The sequence below is a fragment of the Neopelma chrysocephalum genome, unplaced genomic scaffold (assembly GCF_003984885.1).
Source record: "Neopelma chrysocephalum unplaced genomic scaffold, ASM398488v2 Primary Assembly neopelma1_88, whole genome shotgun sequence".
NCBI lineage: Eukaryota > Metazoa > Chordata > Aves > Passeriformes > Pipridae > Neopelma > Neopelma chrysocephalum.
Genome location: NW_020897750.1, coordinates 227974 through 249974, shown reverse-complemented (window position 1 = coordinate 249974; position 22001 = coordinate 227974). Strand labels below are relative to the sequence as shown.

Sequence of the window (22001 nt, the reverse complement as noted above, 5' to 3'; positions counted from 1 at the left end):
GGGCTGGGACCCGGCCATGGCCGAGCCCAGCCTCGGGGTGCGGAGGAAGAGCCGCCCCAGCTCGGAGCGCAAGAGGAGCCGCGCCCCGGTGCAGTCCAGCGCCGCCAACTCGCCGGTGGCTCCCAAGAGACCGAGCTCTGGTGGCGAGGGGCCACCGCCGGCGGAGCCCCCGGTAGGGGATGGCGGGGTCCTAGGGCTGGTAACGGGGCGGGGGAGCTCCATCTGGGAGCGTGGAATGTCCCAGACCGAGCCTGCGTGGCGTGTGTCGGGAAGGGCCGTGCTTTGTACGGGAGGGGATGATCCCGTTTGGCTTTACCTTTAAAAAAGCTGATCTCCATCAACTCTCTGTGCAGGCATCCATCCTGCTTGTAGGTTTGGTTTCACTGAATCAAGGTGTGTCTTCCTTTAGATCTCGACCTGGGTTTCCCCCACAGACAATATCAGAAAAGACAATTTTACTTTAAGCTGGGGAAGACCTAGATTATTGCATCTGATGTGCGTGCTGCACAAGTTATGCTGCCTCCTGTGGCGTTGCTTCAGAGTATTGATGCTCACTGTTCTGGTTTTACAGTGCTGTAACGACAGTGAGGAAGACATGTTTGGTGACTATGACAGCTTCTGTGGAAATGATTCTTTGCTAGCTCAAGTGGATGACATCGAACACAAGTACCTGCAGGATAAAAACATGAATGTTAAAGCAGCTAGAGAAATCACAGTTGGGAATCTTCAGTCAGGAATTCACCAGAAAAAACAAGACAACTTCTCTGCTTCAGAAAAGCCGTCTGTCCTTAAAGCTGACGAAGAGGCTGCTTGCCAAGTGCATGACAGAGACCTGGTGGATGGCAGTAGAGAACCAGCTGAATCTCTTTTAGACGACTTGCCATCATCACAACTTTTGTATTTTGAGAAAATGAATGAACTTTCTTCTGCTTTTAGGATGTCACCAGACTCAAAAGGGAGGAGCGAATGTGTGAATTCTTCCTCGGACAAAATCAGGAGCCCATTGTCTTATTGTGCTGATGCTGAACACAGGAACAGACCTATGGACTTTTCCTCAGACACCAAGTGTGTTTTATTGAAAACTGAGAGTCTTAAAGATCACCTAAAAAGTGCTATGACTGGAAATGCCAAAGCCCAGACTCTGCAGGTCTCTAAGACCAAGCAGCTTAAAGAAGCTATTTTATCTGAAGAGATTTTTGTTGCTAGGAAAGCTATTGAATCTTCTTCTGTTGATATAGGCCCTTTTTATGGATTACCTAGCAAAGTTAAAGATTTATTCAGACAACTTCGAGGGATTGAAACACTTTATGGTAGTGTAACTAATGGTTTGTTGGAAAAAAATTGCTAATGGAGTGTTTTCTCTTTCACCCATTACCCTATAAAAATATTTAAGGTAATTTTTGATGTAAACCATGTTGGAAAATAGTTGTTTTGGTTTTGTACATGGCTTTCTGGGTGTTTTAGGTGGGTGGAAAAGGTTTATGTGGCTTATAGAATATACTGTGGAAGGCTCCACCACTGAAGACTTCTAGTGGTTTATTGAGGGAAAATCCTCAAACACTGAGCTTAAAGTGGGAAACACAGGTGTTTTGCTATTGGCTAACATGCCCCTGGGATTGCTAATAGTTCCTTTTTGACTTTTCAGAGTGGCAGCATGATTGCTTAATGTTAGAATCTCTACAGCAAAGAAAGAACTTAATATACTCATTGCCAACCAGTGGTGGAAAAACACTGGTAGCTGAAATAATGATTCTCCAAGAACTACTCTGCAGGCAGAAGGATGTTCTGATGATCCTGCCATATGTTGCCATTGTCCAAGAAAAGGTCTGGATACAGTGTTTCTGATACTGCTTTGTTTGATACGTATATTTTCTGATATGCTTTGTTACCTTGTTGCTTGGCTGGTTTTCAGCAAGCTCCATGATTTTTATGAATATATGGTGGGAAGTGAGTGAAGTGAATGACCCCTCCTAGATGCTGAACTGAGGGTCAGTAATTTTGTAATGGAACAGTCATAAACCACGAGGTGAGGATGCTGAGTTGTAAAGTAAGTTTTATATACATATATAAAGTGAATTTTGAAATAATGGTACTTTTTTGATGTTTTGTATAGTTCTGCAGCCCAAGAGCTGAGCTGTCCAACTTGCTAAAGAAATGGTCTTGAAATAAAACCTATCGTTTTTTGGTGTAAAGGGAAAGTTAGCTTTAGAGAGCAGATGAAACACAACCTGATAATATGTGCAGGCACTTCAGTTTTGCAGCTGCCGTAGGTAGTCATAGCTAATATGTTTTCACTAATTCAAGCCTTTGATTGTGGTGTGGGTTGATTATTTGTATGTTGAGTTCTTGAGGCAACTCTGAAACCCAAAATGAGCATGTGTTTGTTCTCTAATTTTTTTCTTTACAGATAAGGGGTTTATCAAGTTTTGGGATAGAACTGGGTTTCCTGGTTGAAGAATACGCAGGAAGTAAAGGAAGATTTCCACCAATCAAAAGGAGAGTAAAAAAATCTCTTTATATTGCTACCATAGAGAAAGGACATGCTCTGGTGAATTCCTTAATCGAAACAGAAAGGATCAGTGACCTTGGTCTGGTTGTCGTAGATGAGGTATGACACAAGATTTACTCAGTTTGATCATATTTTTCTAATATAATTAGCAAGCAATGGTTCTTTGATTGCTTGGTTTTGCTTTGAGTGTTCATCATGAAATTACTACTACTTAACTAAGTTTTTTCTGCATTGGTGTACAATTCTGTAATATTGAAAGTTATTTTTCTTTAACTGAAGCACTTGTTGCTGTATCAGGACGATTCTGTATCAAGAGATCTACAGTGTTAATGATTGATGGTGAATTCTTTCATAACTACTTGTCAATTAGACATCTGTATGAGATTACCAAAAAGCATAAATCATTTTAGTTGTATGGAATGAGTTTTATGAATCCCAGAACTTAGCTCCTAAGTGTGAAACCCTGTGACTTTGTGTCTGGTATTAATAACAACTCAATGGAACATTAAAAGAAAAATATCAAGTAACATTTGGCTGTGAGAATTACCCCTTATTCTGCTTTTTAGTGGTGTGGCTGAGTTGTGCTACTAAGGGTTGATTGTGGGGTTAAATAACATGTATAGGGAGGCTGTTTAATTCATGGAATGCCTCAGGCTGACTGACCTTACTTTAGCACAGGAGCTTCTAAACAGAAGGCAGCTGTAGCATTTAATTCTACTCTTTCTGGGAGCTGCCTGCTAGAAATTTTTCTACTCTAATTGTTTAAAACTCATTTTGTTGAAAATTGCTTTTGACTGGTGAATACAAAGATCTCCACACTGACTTTTTACTGTCAGGAGTTAGCTGTTTGGGTCAATTATGGTCTAGTTAATTGGAAGGTAAATCTTGTCTACGTTTGGTCTTGATTCTTAAATGTTGTTTCATTGAGGTTGTACTTCTGGAAGGAGCTTAGCAGTCAAGATTTACAAGTGGAAGTCCAACAAAGAATCCTGTAGTATTTTTTTAGGTCTACATAATTTGTTGGGGGTGTTTTAGGTTGGTTTTTTGGTTTGTTTTTTTTTTTTTGAAATACTCTTAGTAACATTCTTGCATTTTATTTTTCTCTTCTGTGCACAGCTGCATATGCTTGGTGAGGGAAGTCGTGGAGCAATACTGGAAATTACTCTTGCAAAAATCCTTTACACCAGTAGTAAGTCATGGCTGCAGTTAATGTTATTAACATATTGTAGTGATGATATCTCTAGAGAGGAGTCATGCTTTTGCTTTCTGGATTTGTGGTGTTCTGGCTGCTTTTGAAACACATGCCATGACTCCATGTGGTAATGATGTTCATTGACCCTCTAACGATGGACTGGGTGTTCTTGAAGCTTTTTTGACACTTCTCTGCAAAGTCCTGAGTATTGTCAATTGTCTTCCATTTCTTTGTAGGAGCCCCTAACCATTCCAATTAAATGCTCTTTTTTTACATCTCAAGTAGTGTTTCTTAGCTAGATCCCCCTTCAATTCGGCTACTTTGACATTTACGAAAGACTAATGATAAAGAAGCAGGCCTATGAATTAATTACTGAGCAGAAGTGTTAAAAATTGGTCATGTGACAATAAATTCATCTCAGCTTGTGTTCTACAGAAAACACACAAATCGTTGGCATGAGTGCAACGTTAAATAATGTTGGAGACCTGCAGAAGTTCCTGCGAGCAGAATACTACACCAATAATTTTCGACCGGTCTGTATACAAGATACCATAGGCTAGTAAAGAAGATATTTGGCTTTAAAGTTACAGTAAATCTGTTTAGGATTGTATCACAGCTTTTTTGCTTAATTTCACTGTATAATGTAATATAATCCGTTCTATTGCTTGCAGTTGTTACCAATACAATAAATTTCACTAGGCACTTCTAAATGCACAAATGTAGTAACCTTTATATTGTCCTGTCCAAAGACATTTGTGTCATTTTAGCTAAACCAATTTCTAAATTACAGCTACTGTGATAAATCAGTTCTTTTGATGTAACTAGAATCTCTACTACTGGTGCTTGTATGCTGTCAGGACAGTGGTTTATTAATAGTTCATGGGATATAATATTTATCATTCTTCATCATGATTCAATGACTTACCAGGGCAGATAATTAAAACAATTAGCTTATCTAAAAAATTCTTGATGGGGTGAAGTGTGTGGTTGTGTATAAGTATGTATAAGTCATGTGATGCTTAGAGAAAAGCTTTAGCTGTACATAAGCAATAGCTTGAGAGAAAACATAGTAATTTAACTGAAGTTTCTGTTCATGTCTTCTATCTTGCTAGGTAGAATTAAAGGAATATGTGAAAATACGAGACACCATTTATGCAGTTGACAGCAAAACAGAAAATGGCTTTACGTTTTCACGTCTCCTTAATTTCAAGGTAAAAACCAAAGTGCTTACAGTTTCTTTGAACTGTTTTTATGAAATGTATTATTATACATTGATTATTTTTAATAGGCTTTTTACTAGAGAAATTGCTTAAACATTATAGTTCATTTGTAGTACCTGTGAGAAAGAAAATGGTGAGCTTTGGGGAGGAAAAAGGCCTTAAAATACTGAACACTTAACTTGATTTTCACTTCATTTTCACTGTTCGAGGTAGAAGTTTCTTCAGTATTTTGACATGTAAAGGGTAATGGGTTTGAGTATTCCAGATACCCAGTGCTTTATGTTTTGGGGTAGATTTTCTCTATGGTTCATCACTTAAGACAGTACTGAAAGAAAATACTTTGGGGGGTTTTCCAGCTTATTGCTGGCTTGTAGGGATTCATTTCAACCTTTACAAAGAAAAATGTCTCTTATGGTAGACTGCCAGTATCACAGTATTTCTATGGTGTTGCTGAAAGAGAATGAATTATTAAGAGGAAAAAGCAAAGAATTTGATTTGTCCATCCTTGTATCCCTGAGTCCAAGTTAGATATGTTAATAAACTCTTTCAAGTGAGAATTAGGAGAAAAGCTTATCATTCAACTTCTTGCAATTATGCCACATTAAATTAAATGGGTGTATTCCAGCAAAGGTTGAGAACAAGTATTACTTAGTATTGCATACTTAGGTTATGACTTATTGACAAATATTTAAACTTAGAAATTCTGTCTTTATTATAGTATTCTAGTTATCTGGAGAAAGCGGATCCTGACCACATCATTGCATTGGTTACTGAAGTTATTCCTAATTATTCCTGCCTAATCTTTTGTCCCACCAAAAAGAATTGTGAAAATGTGGCTTCAATGGTGTGCAAGTACCTCAAGAAGTAAGTGTATGTCATGGTTTTTTTTTTAAATTATATATATTGAATAAAGGATTTATTGTCACTAGTTTGCAAGTGACTTTCCCTGGTGATTAGAAGTAAATACTCTGACTGTGGAATCATATGAAGTTGCTAACTGCATAAGTGACAGCAAACTGTGAAAGGCTTATTAAACAAAAGGTTTTTTAAAAACTCTTGCTTTTAAACCGAAGTAGTTGAAAAATGGTTATCAGAGGACAAATGCTAAAGAAAAAAGGAAAAGCATACTAAATTAATTTAACTTTGTGTCCCTTTGGCACTGGTTTCAGTAAGCTTAGAAAACAAACATTTTTCTCTATAGCCTTGTGTTTGGTCACGTATGTTATTAGTCATTTCAGTATCTCTGTTCCACACCCACTTTGTGCATCTAAGTTGTAAAACGTAAACCAGGCTTCATTAATAAAGAAAAGAAAGTAAGTCTTAGATTTGGTTTCATTTAAATGTGATTTGATCAACTCGTAATGGTCTAGCAAAGTTAAATTTTATGTAGAAAGAAATTATATTAAAATAAACAAACCCACTCCCTTGCTATCAAAATTGAAACAATTTTTAAATGTACCTATAATCTTCACTACTGGCCCTATTTCCTTTCTTTGGTGCATTTAATACCCACACACAATCAATAAATATTTGATCCCTTTTGTGCCTGTGCTTATAAACAAGAAGGGAGTTCTATTGCAACTAAATCGGTCCTGTGTATTGCTGTTTTAAAATTACTGAAAATAACTATTTCTCCAACCTAGATGTTAGAGGAATGGACAATGAACAGAAATAGACAGTAAGCATGTTTCTTAATTTATTTTTTTTTTTTAGTTAGTGGTTGGTCAAAGTCTAAAGAAATACTTTTCCTCCTCCAAGAGAATTTAGAGCTCACAGGGAGAAAGAGAAACAAGATCTTGTCAAGAACCTAAAGAGTATTGGAAATGGAAGTGTCTGTCCTGTTCTGAAGCAAACAATCCCTTTTGGTGTTGCCTATCACCATAGTGGCCTTACAAATGATGAAAGAAAAAGCATAGAGGAAGCATATTCTTCAGGTGTCCTTTGTCTGCTTGCTTGCACAGCTACTCTGGCTGCTGGAGTCAACTTGCCAGCTAGAAGGTTAATAACCAAAATGTATTTCATTTTTTTTAATAGATTTTTACTTTGTAAAAAAAAATGCTTTCGTAAGTTGGAAATATCAGTGCTATTTAAAATGTGTTTCTGCTTTTACTAGCAAATTGGAAGTATAGAGGATTTTGTGCTCAACTTGGGACACAAGACTGCAAAGTTTTTATGTAGGAAATGTGAGTCAGTAGCAAGTCCCTCAGAATGCATAGCTGAAGAGCACTTACCTAAATGGAATAAGGAAATGTTCATAAATTGAAGAAATATTTCAGTATTTTACTGATGTTATTCAGGAGTATAATGGTTTCTTTCGAATTTGACCTAAGAACAGTGTTTAAATTGGAAAATAAACATTTTCTAAGGAGATAGTTTGAACACAAAAAGTTCGTTTCAGCACAAAAATGTGTTATCTTTTCATTAACAAGTGTTGATGATACGATTGCTGTACTCTATATGACCAAAGACTATTTACTAAGGGTCCACTTCTGTGTCTTGGAATTCTGAGAGGAGAAACAAAATTTGTATGGACAAGTGTTGTCTTTTTAGCATAACTGATGTATGGTCAGTGTTAAGCGTGTTTTTTCTGTAGGGTTTATTTTATATCTCAGTGATTTTCATCTTAAACTCAGGCCTAAGTACATGTAAAAACTAGTTTCAAAGGTTCTGCAAAACATAATGAACATGGCTTACCATTTAATAAACCTGAAGTTGTTAAATGCTTTGCATCTGATTTACACATCTGTTCAAAGAGGTGCAGTTGATTTTTATTAGTTATTAGGTAAGGAGCATATGTAAAAAATGAATTTGTATCATTTTATTGCTGCTTTAGTAATTTGAATATAAAGTATAACTCATTAAAGGCTTCTTTACAGGGTTATTCTCAGAGCTCCTTATGTTGCTAATGACTTCCTGAAGAAGAACCAGTATAAACAAATGATTGGCAGAGCTGGTCGAGCTGGTATTGACGATGCTGGAGAAAGTATTCTCATAGTGCAAGAAAAAGACAAACACTTGGTAATTTTTACAAAACTATTGGCAATTTAAATTGTTGCGTTAAGGTGGTGAAATAAACAGGAGGAGTTGAGCTGCCTAGCTTAATTTTGTTCACTTCTTAATGTTGCAAATATTTAGCTTATATAATAATACCTTTAAACGACTATTATGTGATTTGTTTTCAGCTCTGAACTGTAAAATTTAGATGTTTACACTTATTTTCTTTATGAGCTGAATCATGCATATCAGTATTTTTTTAAAGTGTAAAATTAATGCATAAATATTTCCCCTGTACAAATGCATTTCTTGGTCTTTTAGGTTCGGGATTTAGTTAACAGTCCTTTGGAGAATTGTTACAGCAATCTTCTGCTGGAGTTGACCAAGGGAATGCAGAGCCTGTTGTTGTCTTTGGTCGGACTGAAGGTATCAGTTAACTCTTCTCTGTGAGTAACTTAAGTGCTTGGAAATGCGAAGAAAATGTTGCCTGTTGATTCTGTAGGAGAAAAAAGCAGACTTAAACACGTGGACTTGAAACTTCAGAACAGCTTCCAATCAGATAAGAAGGGCAAAGGTTTGCTTAGTCTTTACTTAAAAACTGCGTTAAATAAAATCATGTAACATGACAGTTTCCTTATGTGTAAAAGCAAAATTGGTATCTACCTTACTGTACAATACAGTATTAATATTTCTATTTCTGATACTTGATTCAAATAGAAACAGTGAAAACAAATTAACATGATCATCATGGCTAGGGATAACATGATACAGTAGCTTGAATAATAGACCAGGTGGAGAGCAGTCCCATCAGATCTGCCATAGGCTGCCTATCATGCTATTTGTTGTCATGTGTTTCTATAGAAACACATCAACAGGGTATCAAACTTCCTCTCTGTTTGGTAAATTTTTTCCTATATCTTATGAAATTATAACTTCCAATATGCGAATCACTTCTGATACTGTTGCAGATAGCAGTTACCTGTGACGAGGTCAACAATTTTATGTGCGGTACATTGCTGGGTGTTCAGCAGCAGCTGCTGTCTAAAGAGAAGAGCCTCTCAGAGCTAATTAAAGATGGACTAGAAAATCTAATAGAAAAAGGACTCCTCAAAGGAAGAATATCTGAGAAGGGCCACAATTCCGAATGTACACTAACAATCACACCGTTGGGAAAAGCTACGTATAAAGGTGAGGCTTTTTTTATTCTTATTATAATCTGTATTCCAACAAACCCTTTATTTCAGCCTTATCTCAGTTTGGTCCTTTTTCCCATCTTCAGTCTGAAACTGCAACGAAAAATAAGTTGTAGAAAGACAGTTTTACCAAATGATGTGCTGAACTGAAAATGGGAATGAACAAGTAGCACATGACTGAATGGGATGGGAATGAAGTGTAATAATATTGATCCCAGTGGGAGCAAAACCAGAAGTGTACCCCTAAAAAAATTACTTAAAGATTTGATTTAGTGGTTGTGATCAAAGTGCTAAGGACCTTGCTTAATAATTCATTGTTATGAACAGTCATTGTGAACAAAGGGATTTCTTGACTAGAGGGAAGCTTAAGATGGAAAAGGAGCATATGACATGTAAACCAATTGTAATAATGAAGAGAATATATGAGAAAGTTCTGTTTTCCTGGCATAGCATAAAGATTTTGGGGTATGGAACACAACTGGAACAGGATGAATCTGAAAGATTCCTTCAATCTACCATATTATTGCAGGATTTCATTAAAGCCAAGCTATTTCACAAACACTCCAAAACCACACAGAACAGACAGACATGGAAATAGGTGACTACCTTTCCTCAGTTTTGTTTCACTGCTCATGTTAGGTTAGAAGAATTATTCAGGTTACAGGTTATTTCTCCTCAATGCAGATGGCATAACAAGCTTTTGTGGAAGATAAAGATAATATTGACTATGCTAAAATCTATTACACTTGACTGTGTGCCTGTTTATAATTGCAATACGCTCTGTGCTTATTCTAGGATCTATAGACTTGGCATACTGCAATCTTCTGTACAGGGACTTGAAGAAAGGTTTGGAGGGGCTAATTCTTGAGAGCAATCTTCATCTTTTATATCTGGCAACTCCCTATGATGTGACTTCTAGTTGTAGCCCAGATTGGATGATATACTTGAGACAGGTGAGAATTTGCTAGCAAACGTGCATTGGGACGTACAATAATCCTGCTTATTAAATTTGCAGTGAGTTTATATGCATAGGAAATGTAGCTAGCAGGGTAGCAATGTAATGAAAAGGTGTACTATTTTATTTTCAGAGGCAGGGCAGAACTGCTTTCCTGTGCTGCATAAAAATCTAAGTTCTCTTTTGTATCTATAATATTTGAACCTGTTTGGGGAAAACAGTGGCATGAAATGTATCTCTTGAGTTGCCAGTACTCTAAATCCTACCTCTAACCTTGGTGCTTGCCTTGCCATCGCCAAAGTCTGGTTTATCTTAAACAAGACTTTCCTATAAACTAGTTATATGTAGCCACATCGTTGTAGTCCTGCAAGAAAACCACTATTAAATTAATCAAGAGCCATGTTTACCTTCTGATGAGCATTCATTTATATGTGTAATTTAAGGAGCAAAATCCACTAGAGATTTAACCATTGTTTGATATATCTAATGATGAGTCTAATACTAAACTCCAGCCATGATTGTAACTATTACACTGTGGCCAATACTTTTCCTACAGACTATGCTTGTGTCAGCCTTAGCAGCACTGCCCTCATTCTAGTCTTGCATGCTTTGTAAGATCCACCCATAATTCAGCTATTCTGCTTTCTGTAAAGTGTTGTGTACTGGAGGAGCACTAAAATTTATTTATTTATTTTTAAATGAAGTATTCAGAGATTGGCATTTACAGATAATTCAGATAAGTGGAAAAAAAGACTGCAGATCTGACTATCCAGTGACTACAGTACTAGTCCAGTGACAAAGTACTCTGCAGAGATACTGGAAAACATTCTCTCACTGTAAATAATACATTTTTTTTTCTATAATATTGAGAGAACTAAACATCTGAAAATTCTTTGTGAAATCTTATTTTAGTTCAACCAACTAAGTGCAGCAGAGCAAAAAGTAGCAGATATTGTGGGAGTGCCTGAAAGTTTTATTACAAAAAAGGCTTCTGGTCAAGCCATCAGAAAGGTAGGCTGAAGATTTCTCATACCTAACATTACTGTTTAGTAATTTTATTTGATTATTTACAAATTCTAGGTTATTTTTCTGCTAGTGTTCCCTATTACTGTTCTAATTATTAAAGTTCTTTTAACCTCATTGCTTGGTTTTCTTAATGTTTAATGTCTTTGGGTATAACACAGAAATGTTTTAGGGCTGTGAAGGAGTAGAGAGATGAAAAGAATTTCCTTACAGTACTAACAGAAAATCTGCACTTTGATATGAGCTCTGAATTTTAGCTTGTTTTATTCCTAGAATGTGGACAGTGCTGTGGTAAACAGGCTCTACCTGACGTTTGTCCTTTATAACCTGGTGAAAGAGACCAATATATGGAACGTTTCAGAGAAATTTAATATGTCCCGAGGATATGTGCAAAATCTCCTTAATTCTGCTGCCTCGTTCGCCTCTTGTCTTCTACACTTCTGTGAGGTAGTGTGTTAAATGAATGGAAATAAATCCTTTGGGGTTGGTTTTGCAAAATCTGGAGTTTTGTTCTCTTACTTTAGAACTGAACACGGGTGTTGTGTTTCACCTTTCCCGTGCAAAACTGTCTTTTCACCTTTCCTGTTCAAAATTATTTTTCCTGTTGAGAAAAGCAGCCTTGTAAAGTCATATTTCTGATACTAAAAGTAAGCTTTATGCACCGAGAATGTGAAAATACACAAACTGTATGGGGCAGTAATCAGTGTCAGTGCTGTTGGTGAAATAATTGGCAGTTTTACCTTTCTCTTGGAAATAAGGCCATCTGGTTGTGGAATGTCAGCTCAGGAAAAGAGTTGTTCTGTTCTCTTGGGTTTCTTTCCTCTCTTGAAATAATGCATTGCTTGTCCTTCAGAACTGCCCCAACCTTGGGATGTTCAGCTGGAGTGCTGAATACAACTCTGCAACTGGCTGAAAGGATAATTAGAAATAACAGTGCTTCCTCTGTCCAAAAGCCAAATATACACTTGTTGCCATAGCAGAGCTTTTATCAGTCGTGTCCCCCAAATACAGAATTTAAGATCTGATTTTTAGTGATCTCTATCTCTGCAGGAATTGGAAGAATTCTGGGTTTATAAAGCCTTGCTGACAGAACTTACCAAGCAGCTGACATACTGTGTTAAGACAGAACTCATCCCTCTGATGGAGGTAGCAGGGGTTCTAGAGGTTCGTAAACATGGCTTTATGAAATTTTTCAGTGTGAACTTGTATGCGAAATGTTACTGTGCCTTTCAAGTATATCTGGAAGATCAGGCTAGTTTGTTATGGAGAATTCAGCAAAATGCAGATATTCCACAACAGTCTGGAGGCTGGGGGGAAAGTGGTCTGTTGAGGAAATGTGAGCTGGAGCCAATAATGTTTTTCTTCTGGCTGCTGCCACGGCAACAGTGAAAATGCTCTATTTGGACAATAATTTAGCTGTATACTCAGTTGGAAAACAGGGTCCAGGTTTCTTTTGTGGTAAGAATTCTTCAGTTCATAAGAGTGAAGAGGAATAAGAATTTACATATTTAAATTAGAAGATCCTCACAGAAATATGTGAAGTCCTATTGGGAACTTAGGCTTTTGCAAATCACTTGCAGCACTACATGTACTTTAAATAAGAAATTTAACCAGTTTCTGAATCAAAGATTCCTATTAAAGTAGAAAATCTTTTAGGGCTTCAGTCCAAGGTTATACTCTCTGAAAAATGATTTAACTTGCCTGTCCAGCCTGTTATAGAATCAGTTTGTCAGGAAACCATTGAATTTAGTGGCAATAAGGTTTTATTCTCAAAAGCTAAAGAATGAAGACTTGAAATCTAATCAGGTGTTGGGGTTTTTTATATATATCAAATTTTCAAATTTTTTGAAAAAGATAAGTAGTAATTTTTTCATGGCTCACTCTATATGAGACCATTTCTGTGTAAGGCCAAAAACTGCCTGGACAGCATGATTCTGATAAAGTTGTATTTTAAAGGAGACCCTTCAAAAAATTATCGCTATAACCAAGGTACTTCTGCCCTGGAGTTAAAATTATACCAACAGCTGATATTTGTAGCAGGTAAACTTTCCTCCTGAACAGATGTAACTTGCTTAGATTTCTGTGGAGGAGATGATAGAATCAGTCTTGAGAGTATTGTCATGAAAGAGAATTATTTACACGTTTACTTGGGTAGTTTTCAAAGAGCAATCTAAACCTTTTTCATGAGATTTAAGTAATTAGTGGGGAAAGATTCTGTGTTATTTGTCATACTGTGCATATAACAGCCAAATAGAGCACAGGAAATACTTGTTGGCAATTAGTGGCTACTTCTGGTTAAATTAATGATACCTATTTCACATCAATGAACGTGCATGGAGGAAGATTATATATTGTAAACTATTGCCTGTTGGATACTAAAAGACCTCAAATAAGCCATCAAAGTCTTTCTATTCCTTGTTGTCTTCAAAAGAGGTGAGGGGGGGAAAAACCCAAAAGGTAATTAACCAAATGTTTGTTCATCAAATGGGCATTTATTTCATAACTCAGCCTTGGGTATGATACATTACTCCACTACTATTGTAGAAATTCATTTTAATTTTAACTTTGTAAAGTTTGAGCATTATTTGTTTTGCAAAAGAAATTTGTTTGCCCAGAGACCCTCTGTTAAGCAAATACTGCTTGGCTGCTTTACGTAGGCAACAGGATCAGAGTCAAAAGAAGCAGATAATACCCACCCTCTTACACTGTTGATAATCACATTCCAGAGAATTACTCCTGTGATGTCCATCTCCTGTATATGTGGGTTCACAGCCATGACTTCACACAGAATTGGAGAAATAAAAAAGACACTGTGATGCTAAAGGAAAAATTATTTATAAGCTTGAGACAGAAAGTGTAGCCTCTTCTGGAATTTTGTGAAAGCTCTCTCTGTAATCAGCCCTCCTTTCACTTAGACACCTCCAAAGAATGTGAGACAGTTGTTGGTGCCGGTGACAGTGAATGCAGAAACCCTGATAACAAGAGAAGATGGCAGAGTCAGTGTCATCTAGGCTCAGAAAAGAAGGGGTTGCTAAGAGCTGGGTGAAATTGTTGGGGGAGGTAAATTTTAGTGGTAAAAAGCTGTGCTTTTGGGGAGTAAATTCTCAGTGAGTATTCATATTAGGGAACAGAATTGGATTGATACACAGAATGAAATATTTGAGGTTGGTGCAGAGATTGGCACTTCACAGTAATTCTATTGCGAGTTCTAACAATCTAACACAATTCTGTACTTTCAGGCAAGAGCAAAACAGCTTTATAATGCAGGGTACAAAACTTTAGCACACTTGGCTAATGCAAATCCAGAAACTCTGATAAAGATGATTGAGCACTTGTCACGACGTCAAGCCAAACAAATTGTTTCATCTGCAAAGGTAAGTTAGAAACATAGTTATAAAAATCTGCTTCAGAACTCCAGCATGTCAAAAGTGGATGTTTGAATGACATTAAAAGTGAAGGATTCAGTTTACTAATTAGTCGATATTTGTGATCCAAGTACTGATCTGTAATAAGAACAACCTGTTACATACAGGATAGTGCCAAGTTGTGCTCCTTTTCAGAGGGGAAGCAAAAGGCAAAAGTGTTTGACAGCTTGTCTGATAAAATACAGGAACTAAATGACTACATTGGTCTCCCTGCTGAGTTGTTATAAGTGGAAATGCTTGATTCTGCCAATATCTCAGGACTTACCTTACAGAAATTCTAGTGGTAGTTGTGGCAACAGAACAGTATTTTCAGGATTCTAGAAATGTAAACCAACAAGGCATAGGGTTAACCTCACCTATGTAGTTGCTTTTGTCATGCCCTATTATTCTTTCCTTCCTTTTCCATTTTGAATATGCATCACGAGAAGGGCCTTCACTTAAAAGCTGCCTCTAAGGTACCCTTATTGCCTTTGGCACACATAAATAAACAAAGGGAAAGGTTCTGTAACAAACATTGAGTTTTGTCTAAACAAAAAATACAGGAAGGACTTTATTTATCAATGGTAACATTTTCTCTCCTCTATCTCCATTAATCATCTGCTGCTACAATGGTATTGGCTTCATGTTGGATTCTGCTGAAAGAACAGGATTTTGGTGAAGTAAGGGAATGTCTAGAATGAATGGATGGGGGTTGGTGTAAAATTGAGACAGTCAATAACAAAGTCTTGGTTTGTATATTCTCATGGAGTAAACATACTAACTTTGAGGTTTATGCACTTAAAAGGTCATGTTTGTTTAATGTTGTTGTAGGCTTCTTGCTGCTTTTTTTTTCCTTATGCTGCTTTGTGAGCCAGAAGAGAGGGATGTATGCAGATTCCTCATCCACGTCAGTGTCATATCCAACAATCTAGCTTACTCTCATGCTCAGATATTAAATTAATGGAGTTTTCTCTAACTGGGAAGTTAGAAGAGTGGAGGCCTGTTGCATGGAGGCCTGTTCTTTTCCATCTGCCAGCAACAGACAGCTCAGTTGCTGATCCTGGGAGTCCTCTATGTCTGCTGTAAAATGCTGTAGTAAGAAATTTCATATGAAGGAAGAAATTGGCAACTTGTCAGGCACAACTAAAAATGTTTATTCCAATGTGGAAAATAAATGTTTAAGGTTAAAAATGGTCCTTAATAGTTACAGACAAAACTGTTTATGTTCTGTAAATTTTATGTACTATGGCAGAATTGAGAAAAACAGCTGTGTACTGTATGAATTTTTATGTGACTGCTTTTTATATGGCTGTACACAAATCAGTAAGACATGTTGGTAGTAGTACTTGTGCACAAGTTAGTCCTTTGAGGCAAAGGTCCTGTGATCACTGTGGTCCTGTGAGCAGCAGCAGAGGTCTTTCACAGACCAAGTGCAATTTTGGAAAGAAACATTGGTGTTTTAACCTAACAATTACATCTAATACTTGTATTTGTTTTCTAATTTTCTTTGTTTGTTTTTGTCACTGTAGATGCTGCTGAGTGAAAAAGCTGAGGCTTTACAAGAAGAAGTTGAAGAACTCCTAAAGGTGCCTACAGATATCCCAGGGACCCACTGACCAACTGTCATGGAGAAAAATCATGTCCAAAATTTGGATATTTTAAAATTTTTAACTTTCCTGTGTAAAGCTGCTGCAATGTAATAAATATTTAATATCTTTTGTATACCACAATTCTGTGTGAGTTCTGAGTTCAGAATGTTTCTTGGAAAGTTGACTTCATTTGAATGGTTGGATTATGAGCAGTAGGCTAGAGTCAGAAGATGTGATCTTAATTCATTCCTGGTTTCAGACATAGCTCTAGGAGTGCTTTGGGGATTGGACTAACTGCCTAGTGTGTACTTCTGCTGGGAGCTTAGGTTCATAGTTGGCTTAAATAAGATCTTTATTTTGGATATTCCCTTTAGGACACATAGGCTTGAGTGAGCTACTCCAAAATTCCTACTTGCAGGATTCTCTGTTCTCTTAGGTATAGTTAACGGAAGGAGAGAAATAGATCTGCAATTCTTAACAAAGAAGCTGTCCCAGAGTTGTGCAAGAAATTGTAAATGATGCCTAGTTTAAGCCTTCTTAAAAGATGCAAATATCAAATTCATATTCAGCCTTTGGCCATTCCCTGAAATAATTATTTTCAGGATGTATCTGTAGCTGTCTTCCAAACAAAACGTTTACTTTTTTTTAAATGGTTTTTTAATTACTTACTTAAATGTAAAGACTAGTAAAGACAAAGTTTTGAAGAACTGACTTTTGAGAAGCCGTGTCAAGTTCTGAGACTCCATGGGCATGTGTCAGTCACAGTTAGGATTTCTAAAGATATCTGAACCAGATTTGTTCCAGCAAAAAGTTAGGTCTCCTGGAAGTAGTTTTGAGGGTGCCTGAAACTTCCTCAGTTGTGATAAAGTAAACTTTGCAAAGCTGGTGTCTAGTACTGGACAGTGGTAGAGCACTGCCCATTAAGACAAACTTGAAAGCTGGGACAGACTGGTGGGTTAAGTCATAGAATCATAGAATGGTTTGGGTTGGAAGGGATCCTAAAGATCATCTAGTTTCATCTCTGTTTTAGTCAGGGACACTTTCCACTAGACCAGGTTGCTCAGAGCCCCATCCAACCTGTCCTTGAACACTTTCAGGGATGGAGCATTCTCAGCTTCTCTGGGAAACCTGTGCCAGTGCCTCACCACCCTCATAGAAAAAAAATGTATTCCTAACATGCAATCTAAATATCTCCATTCCCTCTTGTCCTATCACTATCTGCCTGTGTAAAAAGTCTCTCTTCCTCTTTTTTTATAAGTCCTGGAGCCTTCTGCAGGCTGAACAACCCCAGCTTTCTCACCCTGTTTTCATAGGAGAGGGGCTGCAGCCCTCTGATCATCTTCGTGACGTCCTCTGAACCTGCTCCAACAGGTCCATGTCTTTCTTGTGCTGAGGACCCCAGACCTGGATGTAGTATTCCAGGTAGGGTCTCACAAGGACATGAGAGTAGTTTTGAATTATGGTAGCCAGTATAGTGGCAAACCTAAACATGGCATTTCTCTGTAACATCAGGTGTCTCTTCTCAGTAAAGCAAAATTGAGATAAACCTTAGTTAAACTCTGTGTTTGTTACTCAACTTTGGTTAATTATGTTGGCGTTCTGGAAATAAACAAGAGTGGTTTTAAATCCAGTGGGGCCATTAAATGTTGAATGCTTGATTGAAAGGAGTTATGGTGAAAAACTGATGAAAATGCTAGTATTGTACTGCTCATTTTGGTGTTGCATCATAGGTAGCAATTGAATAAATCCTTTATTTAGCAAAAACATACCTCTATTTATGATCATTCATAGTGGCTTACGAAGTTTGCATAAGTGCAATATTTGAGCACTTTTTAGAGGCAGCATGATTCATTTCCACTGGTTGATTGAGTGCCTCTAGAGGAATCTTGTTACTGATCCTGAAAGCTGAGGTACAAATGGCTTTGGAAACAGAAAATGTTGACTCTAACAATAATTGGCCCTCAAGGGCAGAAGCAGTATTTGCCACGCCTTGAGGCTGTGTAAGTCTGTCTCTTAATGCCTCGCCCTTCTAATTGAGATATATTTTTCACCAAATGATAGATAGTTTTAAATTCTCTATTGGTTTATTTGTATTACATTCAAAAGACAGATGATGCTCACTCCAGCATAACTGTATGTACCTAAGTAGTTGATGTAGTACACATATAAGAAAATTTTAGTGATGCTCTTAAGGCCTAACCAGTTGCTCTAAAGTTTTATTGGTGCTTTCTCCAGAGTTTGGTACAGTCTTGCATGGATTTTGGGGGGGGAAAAAACAAAAACAAAACAAGGAGCAAGTTACTGTAAAATTATTCACTCTGAGTAGTGATTTATTGCAATAACTGATGTGGAAATAATCCATTAATTGCTGCGTTAACTACGAGTAGTTAATGAGGCAATAACCTCTGTCACAATGATATTTGTACTTGCATGCTTATCAGAGTGTACATTTTTATTTTTATACAGCGGAAGGGAACAGCAGGAAAAAAAATTCTTCCTGCCAGTCACTAACTGTAACCTCACACTGTACATCACTAACAACCAGCACTGTTGCGAGTTCAGATTTTGACCTGATGGACACTTAGAAAGGAAGTCAAGTATTCCCTGCAAATGTCGGATCTCCTTTGAAAATGGCAGGAAAAGCTAGTTTGAAATAAGCGAGTGGTTTCAGATCTGCATGAAGCTGGTCTGGAAAGAAAAAGAGGCTGACGTTTGTTGTCTCTGCTGTTCTGTTTACACAGGCTGTGCTCTGCCAGATGGATGACTGCAACTCCCCCAAGGCTTTCTCTGTGACCTTTGAGAACATCAGAAGTGAAATGAATGAAGCTGCTCTAATTTGCACTGAAACTCTGATATATGTAGCTTGTCTTATTTTTCTGAAATCAAGCTTGTCAAGCAAGGCAGTACGTGCACTTCATACTGCTTACTCTTTCTACAATATGGATTAGTGTATGATCAAATGCTTTTCATATAAAGCTTTCCTACCTGGGTTTTTCCCCTGGGTGGAGGTGGGAGAGGGGAAAAAAAGGTATACAACAGATGCTGGTCATGATACTTTTGTGCTGCTGGATGATGCTGAAGTGCTTCAATGTTAAGTACAGTACTGGGCTCATTATATATATATATACATATATATATGTAACATGCAGGTGTTGGAATGGGTATGGTTTGGTTTGGTGGATGTGCTGTGCGAAAGCTTGTTCTAAGGATGGGTTCAGGATGTTTTGAAGAGCAAAGATTTCTCACTTGCTTCAATGGGATGTTTCTATCCTAAAGCCTGTGTTAAAGGGAAAGAAGCAACATTGATGAATTTATCTTACTTCTATGTAAAATAACAGCAGGTGCTTCAAAGCTAAGGTAGGTCATAAAAATATGCCCTGTAGGATGTTCCAGCCAATGCCTTCATAACCCACAGTAAATTGAATCAGAGCTATGGTGTGTGCAAGTCTCTTCAGGTGCAGAATAAGTGTTCTGACCTAAAACTTCAGAGTGTATTTCTTAGTCTTTGTGCCTATTCACTCCGCTTTCCAACTTATCCACAGAGACCAATTTTTTGTGTATGTGTGATTCCCTTCCTTCCCCTGAGTCATAATTCTGTGCTTTTAGGAATCCCTGTATGTAACTTCTTTAAAATGTCTCTCTGCAAGGACTGGTAAGAGGGTCAGCCTTAGGTTAACGTTTAGCTGTTAATTTTCATTGTGTGAACAAGACCTATTGTGTTCCTCTGTTCTAGAAAGCCATTTCCACGTGAGTTAGTCCTGCCTAGGCAGCTCTCACTTTGTCCGTCCTTTTAAAGCTTCATTTCATCTCTTTCAGCATGGTGGTCCAGCTCTGCGCATCAGTTGTAATGAGAGGCAAATATTCTCACTTAGAAGCTTTGTTCTGGTTAGTGGGAGGCTGAGTGATTCCACTGTGCTCTGTTTGGTGTGTTCCACAGCTCCCACCGCACCTGAATTTGTCAGTTGCAGACTCGGTGGAAACAGTCTTTTAGAACTATCTATAAAGCTGCGTGCACTTCAAAGAGAACTGCAGAAAGCTAGACCCATGGTGTTATTTCCAGCTCTGGATAAACAGAGCATGTGCCGTCTCAGCCTCCTCTAACCAGCTGAGTTCAGAAATAAAACCAGCTGAGAGTGCTGAGAGCTGTGTGCTGTGTCAGGACAAGATCTGGCCGGGGGCTTGGGGGCAGGGAGTAAGCATAGCTTACAAAACCACTTTGATAGGCATCTCTGTTTTTACAGTTTCCATGCTTTCTTGGCATCAACTTAGTTTCATCTTCCTGATGCTTCTTATACAGAAACAGAGTGCTACTCTGGCACAGGTCTGCTCTGTTCATCTGCCCAAACACTGCTATGTCACGAGAATTGTTTGCCTTTTGTATAACTCTTCCCTTCAGAATTCCCTTAATATGCAGAAGGTAAAACACTGACTATATATATATAATATATATAATATATTATATTATATATATTATATAAAACTGGTCTATATGAAAATATATCAGCTCTTGGTGCTTGCCCAGGAAGAGCAGTGGGGTCCCTGTTAGCAATAGCATGGTGCCACTGCTGTTAGACAGTTGAAATTCCTGGAAAGTTTTATTTTTAATTTTCTCTAGTTATAGAAACCTGGCCAGCACAGTGTGCCTAATGGCATCACTGGCATGGGAGAAGCAGAACTGCTTTAGGAGCTGCATAACCAAAGCATTTGAATGTCACAAGGCAGGGACTAGGCTTTCTGTGGAGTGAGGAAGTGGGATAGGGCGCTCGTTCAGAGCTGGCTTCAAATAACACTCAAGTGAGCTTAAGCCTAGTCCTGGTTCTTTAACGCTCCCCTTGTAGTTCACATGGCACCACTCAAATTCTGCCCAAATTTCCATTGGAGTCCAAATACCTCTGGACTGATCTCCTCTACTTTGCAATATTTAAAAATGGGTATTAATGTGAAAAATGCCCAGGCAAAAGCGGCAAATTCTTGTTTAGTACCTCTAGCTCTTATGCAAATGCTGGAAGGCATTATTTTCCAGCTACAAGTGTTTGCAGGCTGCTAAAAACATAACATGTGCTAGACCTGATGTACACACATCCATTCACAGCGACTGAATCCAAAACATAGCCTTGGCCATTTGAAATACACACCTTGTGCCTCTGCTGTTAGAAATAAGCGCAGTGGCAAGTGATTTAAGGCACCTCTCCTCGAAGAAGCACATTGAGGAAATGAAGGCAGAAGTAGTGAATTCCAACAGAAAAAAATTGTGCGCAGGCTTAATCTCCCCTGACATCTGCTAACCTTTTGTGTAGTAGCAACCTTAACTACCTACCTGTATTAGCAACCTTAATTAGGTTTGCAACAATGATTTATCACACACTTGAGCTACATTCTTATATCCTTGGTTTACTCATGGGGCTGGATAGTTTGTGTGGTGCTCCAGTCACCTGGTGATAGATGAATTATTCCTCTGGCAGACAGTCACCCCAGCCCTTCCTGGGGCGTAGGCATATAATTGGTGCTGCATCCCCGAAATGGGAAGTGTTACCCTGACTAAGATATTGAGACAGTCAGGAGCGTCACTGATGTTTCCTTTTTGGCAGAGCCATGGATGTGTTTATCAAAAACTGAGTTAATTTGGTCCAGTTCTTCTAGTTCCGGTGGAGAGTTACTTAACAGTACAAAAATGTAGAGCAAGCAGGAACAGGAAGGGCCAGGCAGGCGAGCACTTGAGCCATGCTGATTAATGCTCCGACTTCAGTGCGTGTGGGAAGCACTGCACCCAAATAAAGTAACAGATTTGCAGCCTGTTCCAGCAGAAAACTGATTGAAAACAAATTCAGCAAGAAACATGGATGCTTCAGGATGAACTGACGCAAGTGGGAAATGTAATGGAGATGTAAAGCATCCTTGTTTAAAAACTGCAAATGTTTCAGT

The 22001-nt window shown here is 37.9% G+C and overlaps 1 protein-coding gene across 5 annotated transcripts; it reads left to right on the top strand.

Moving 5' to 3' along the window:
- The first annotated feature begins 1 nt into the window (after window position 1).
- On the top strand, window positions 2-16212 carry HELQ (helicase, POLQ like). Of its 5 annotated transcripts, none has more exons than XM_027692723.1 (18): window positions 2-172; window positions 572-1310; window positions 1646-1824; window positions 2408-2608; window positions 3626-3698; window positions 4137-4234; window positions 4814-4912; window positions 5640-5785; window positions 6680-6919; window positions 7798-7939; window positions 8237-8341; window positions 8884-9103; window positions 9904-10061; window positions 10976-11074; window positions 11360-11533; window positions 12137-12250; window positions 14326-14460; window positions 16020-16212. In XM_027692723.1, exons 1-18 carry the CDS (start codon window positions 17-19, stop codon window positions 16104-16106), a joined length of 3165 nt encoding a protein of 1054 aa, XP_027548524.1. In that variant the 5' UTR covers window positions 2-16; the 3' UTR covers window positions 16107-16212. The 5 variants fall into 5 exon arrangements, with proteins under 5 accessions (XP_027548524.1, XP_027548525.1, XP_027548527.1 ...); XM_027692724.1 differs by having other exon boundaries at window positions 14927-16212; XM_027692725.1 differs by lacking the exon at window positions 2-172 and adding an exon at window positions 254-368.
- The last annotated feature ends 5789 nt before the right edge of the window (window positions 16213-22001 follow it).

Coding starts and splice junctions, on each gene's coding strand:
- HELQ (XM_027692723.1), top strand. CDS start 17: ATGGCCGAGCCCAGCCTCGGGGTGCGGAGGAAGAGCCGCCCCAGCTCG. Junction 5,786..6,679: donor GTGTGCAAGTACCTCAAGAA/GTAAGTGTATGT, acceptor TCCTCCTCCAAG/AGAATTTAGAGCTCACAGGG. Junction 11,534..12,136: donor GTCTTCTACACTTCTGTGAG/GTAGTGTGTTAA, acceptor CTATCTCTGCAG/GAATTGGAAGAATTCTGGGT.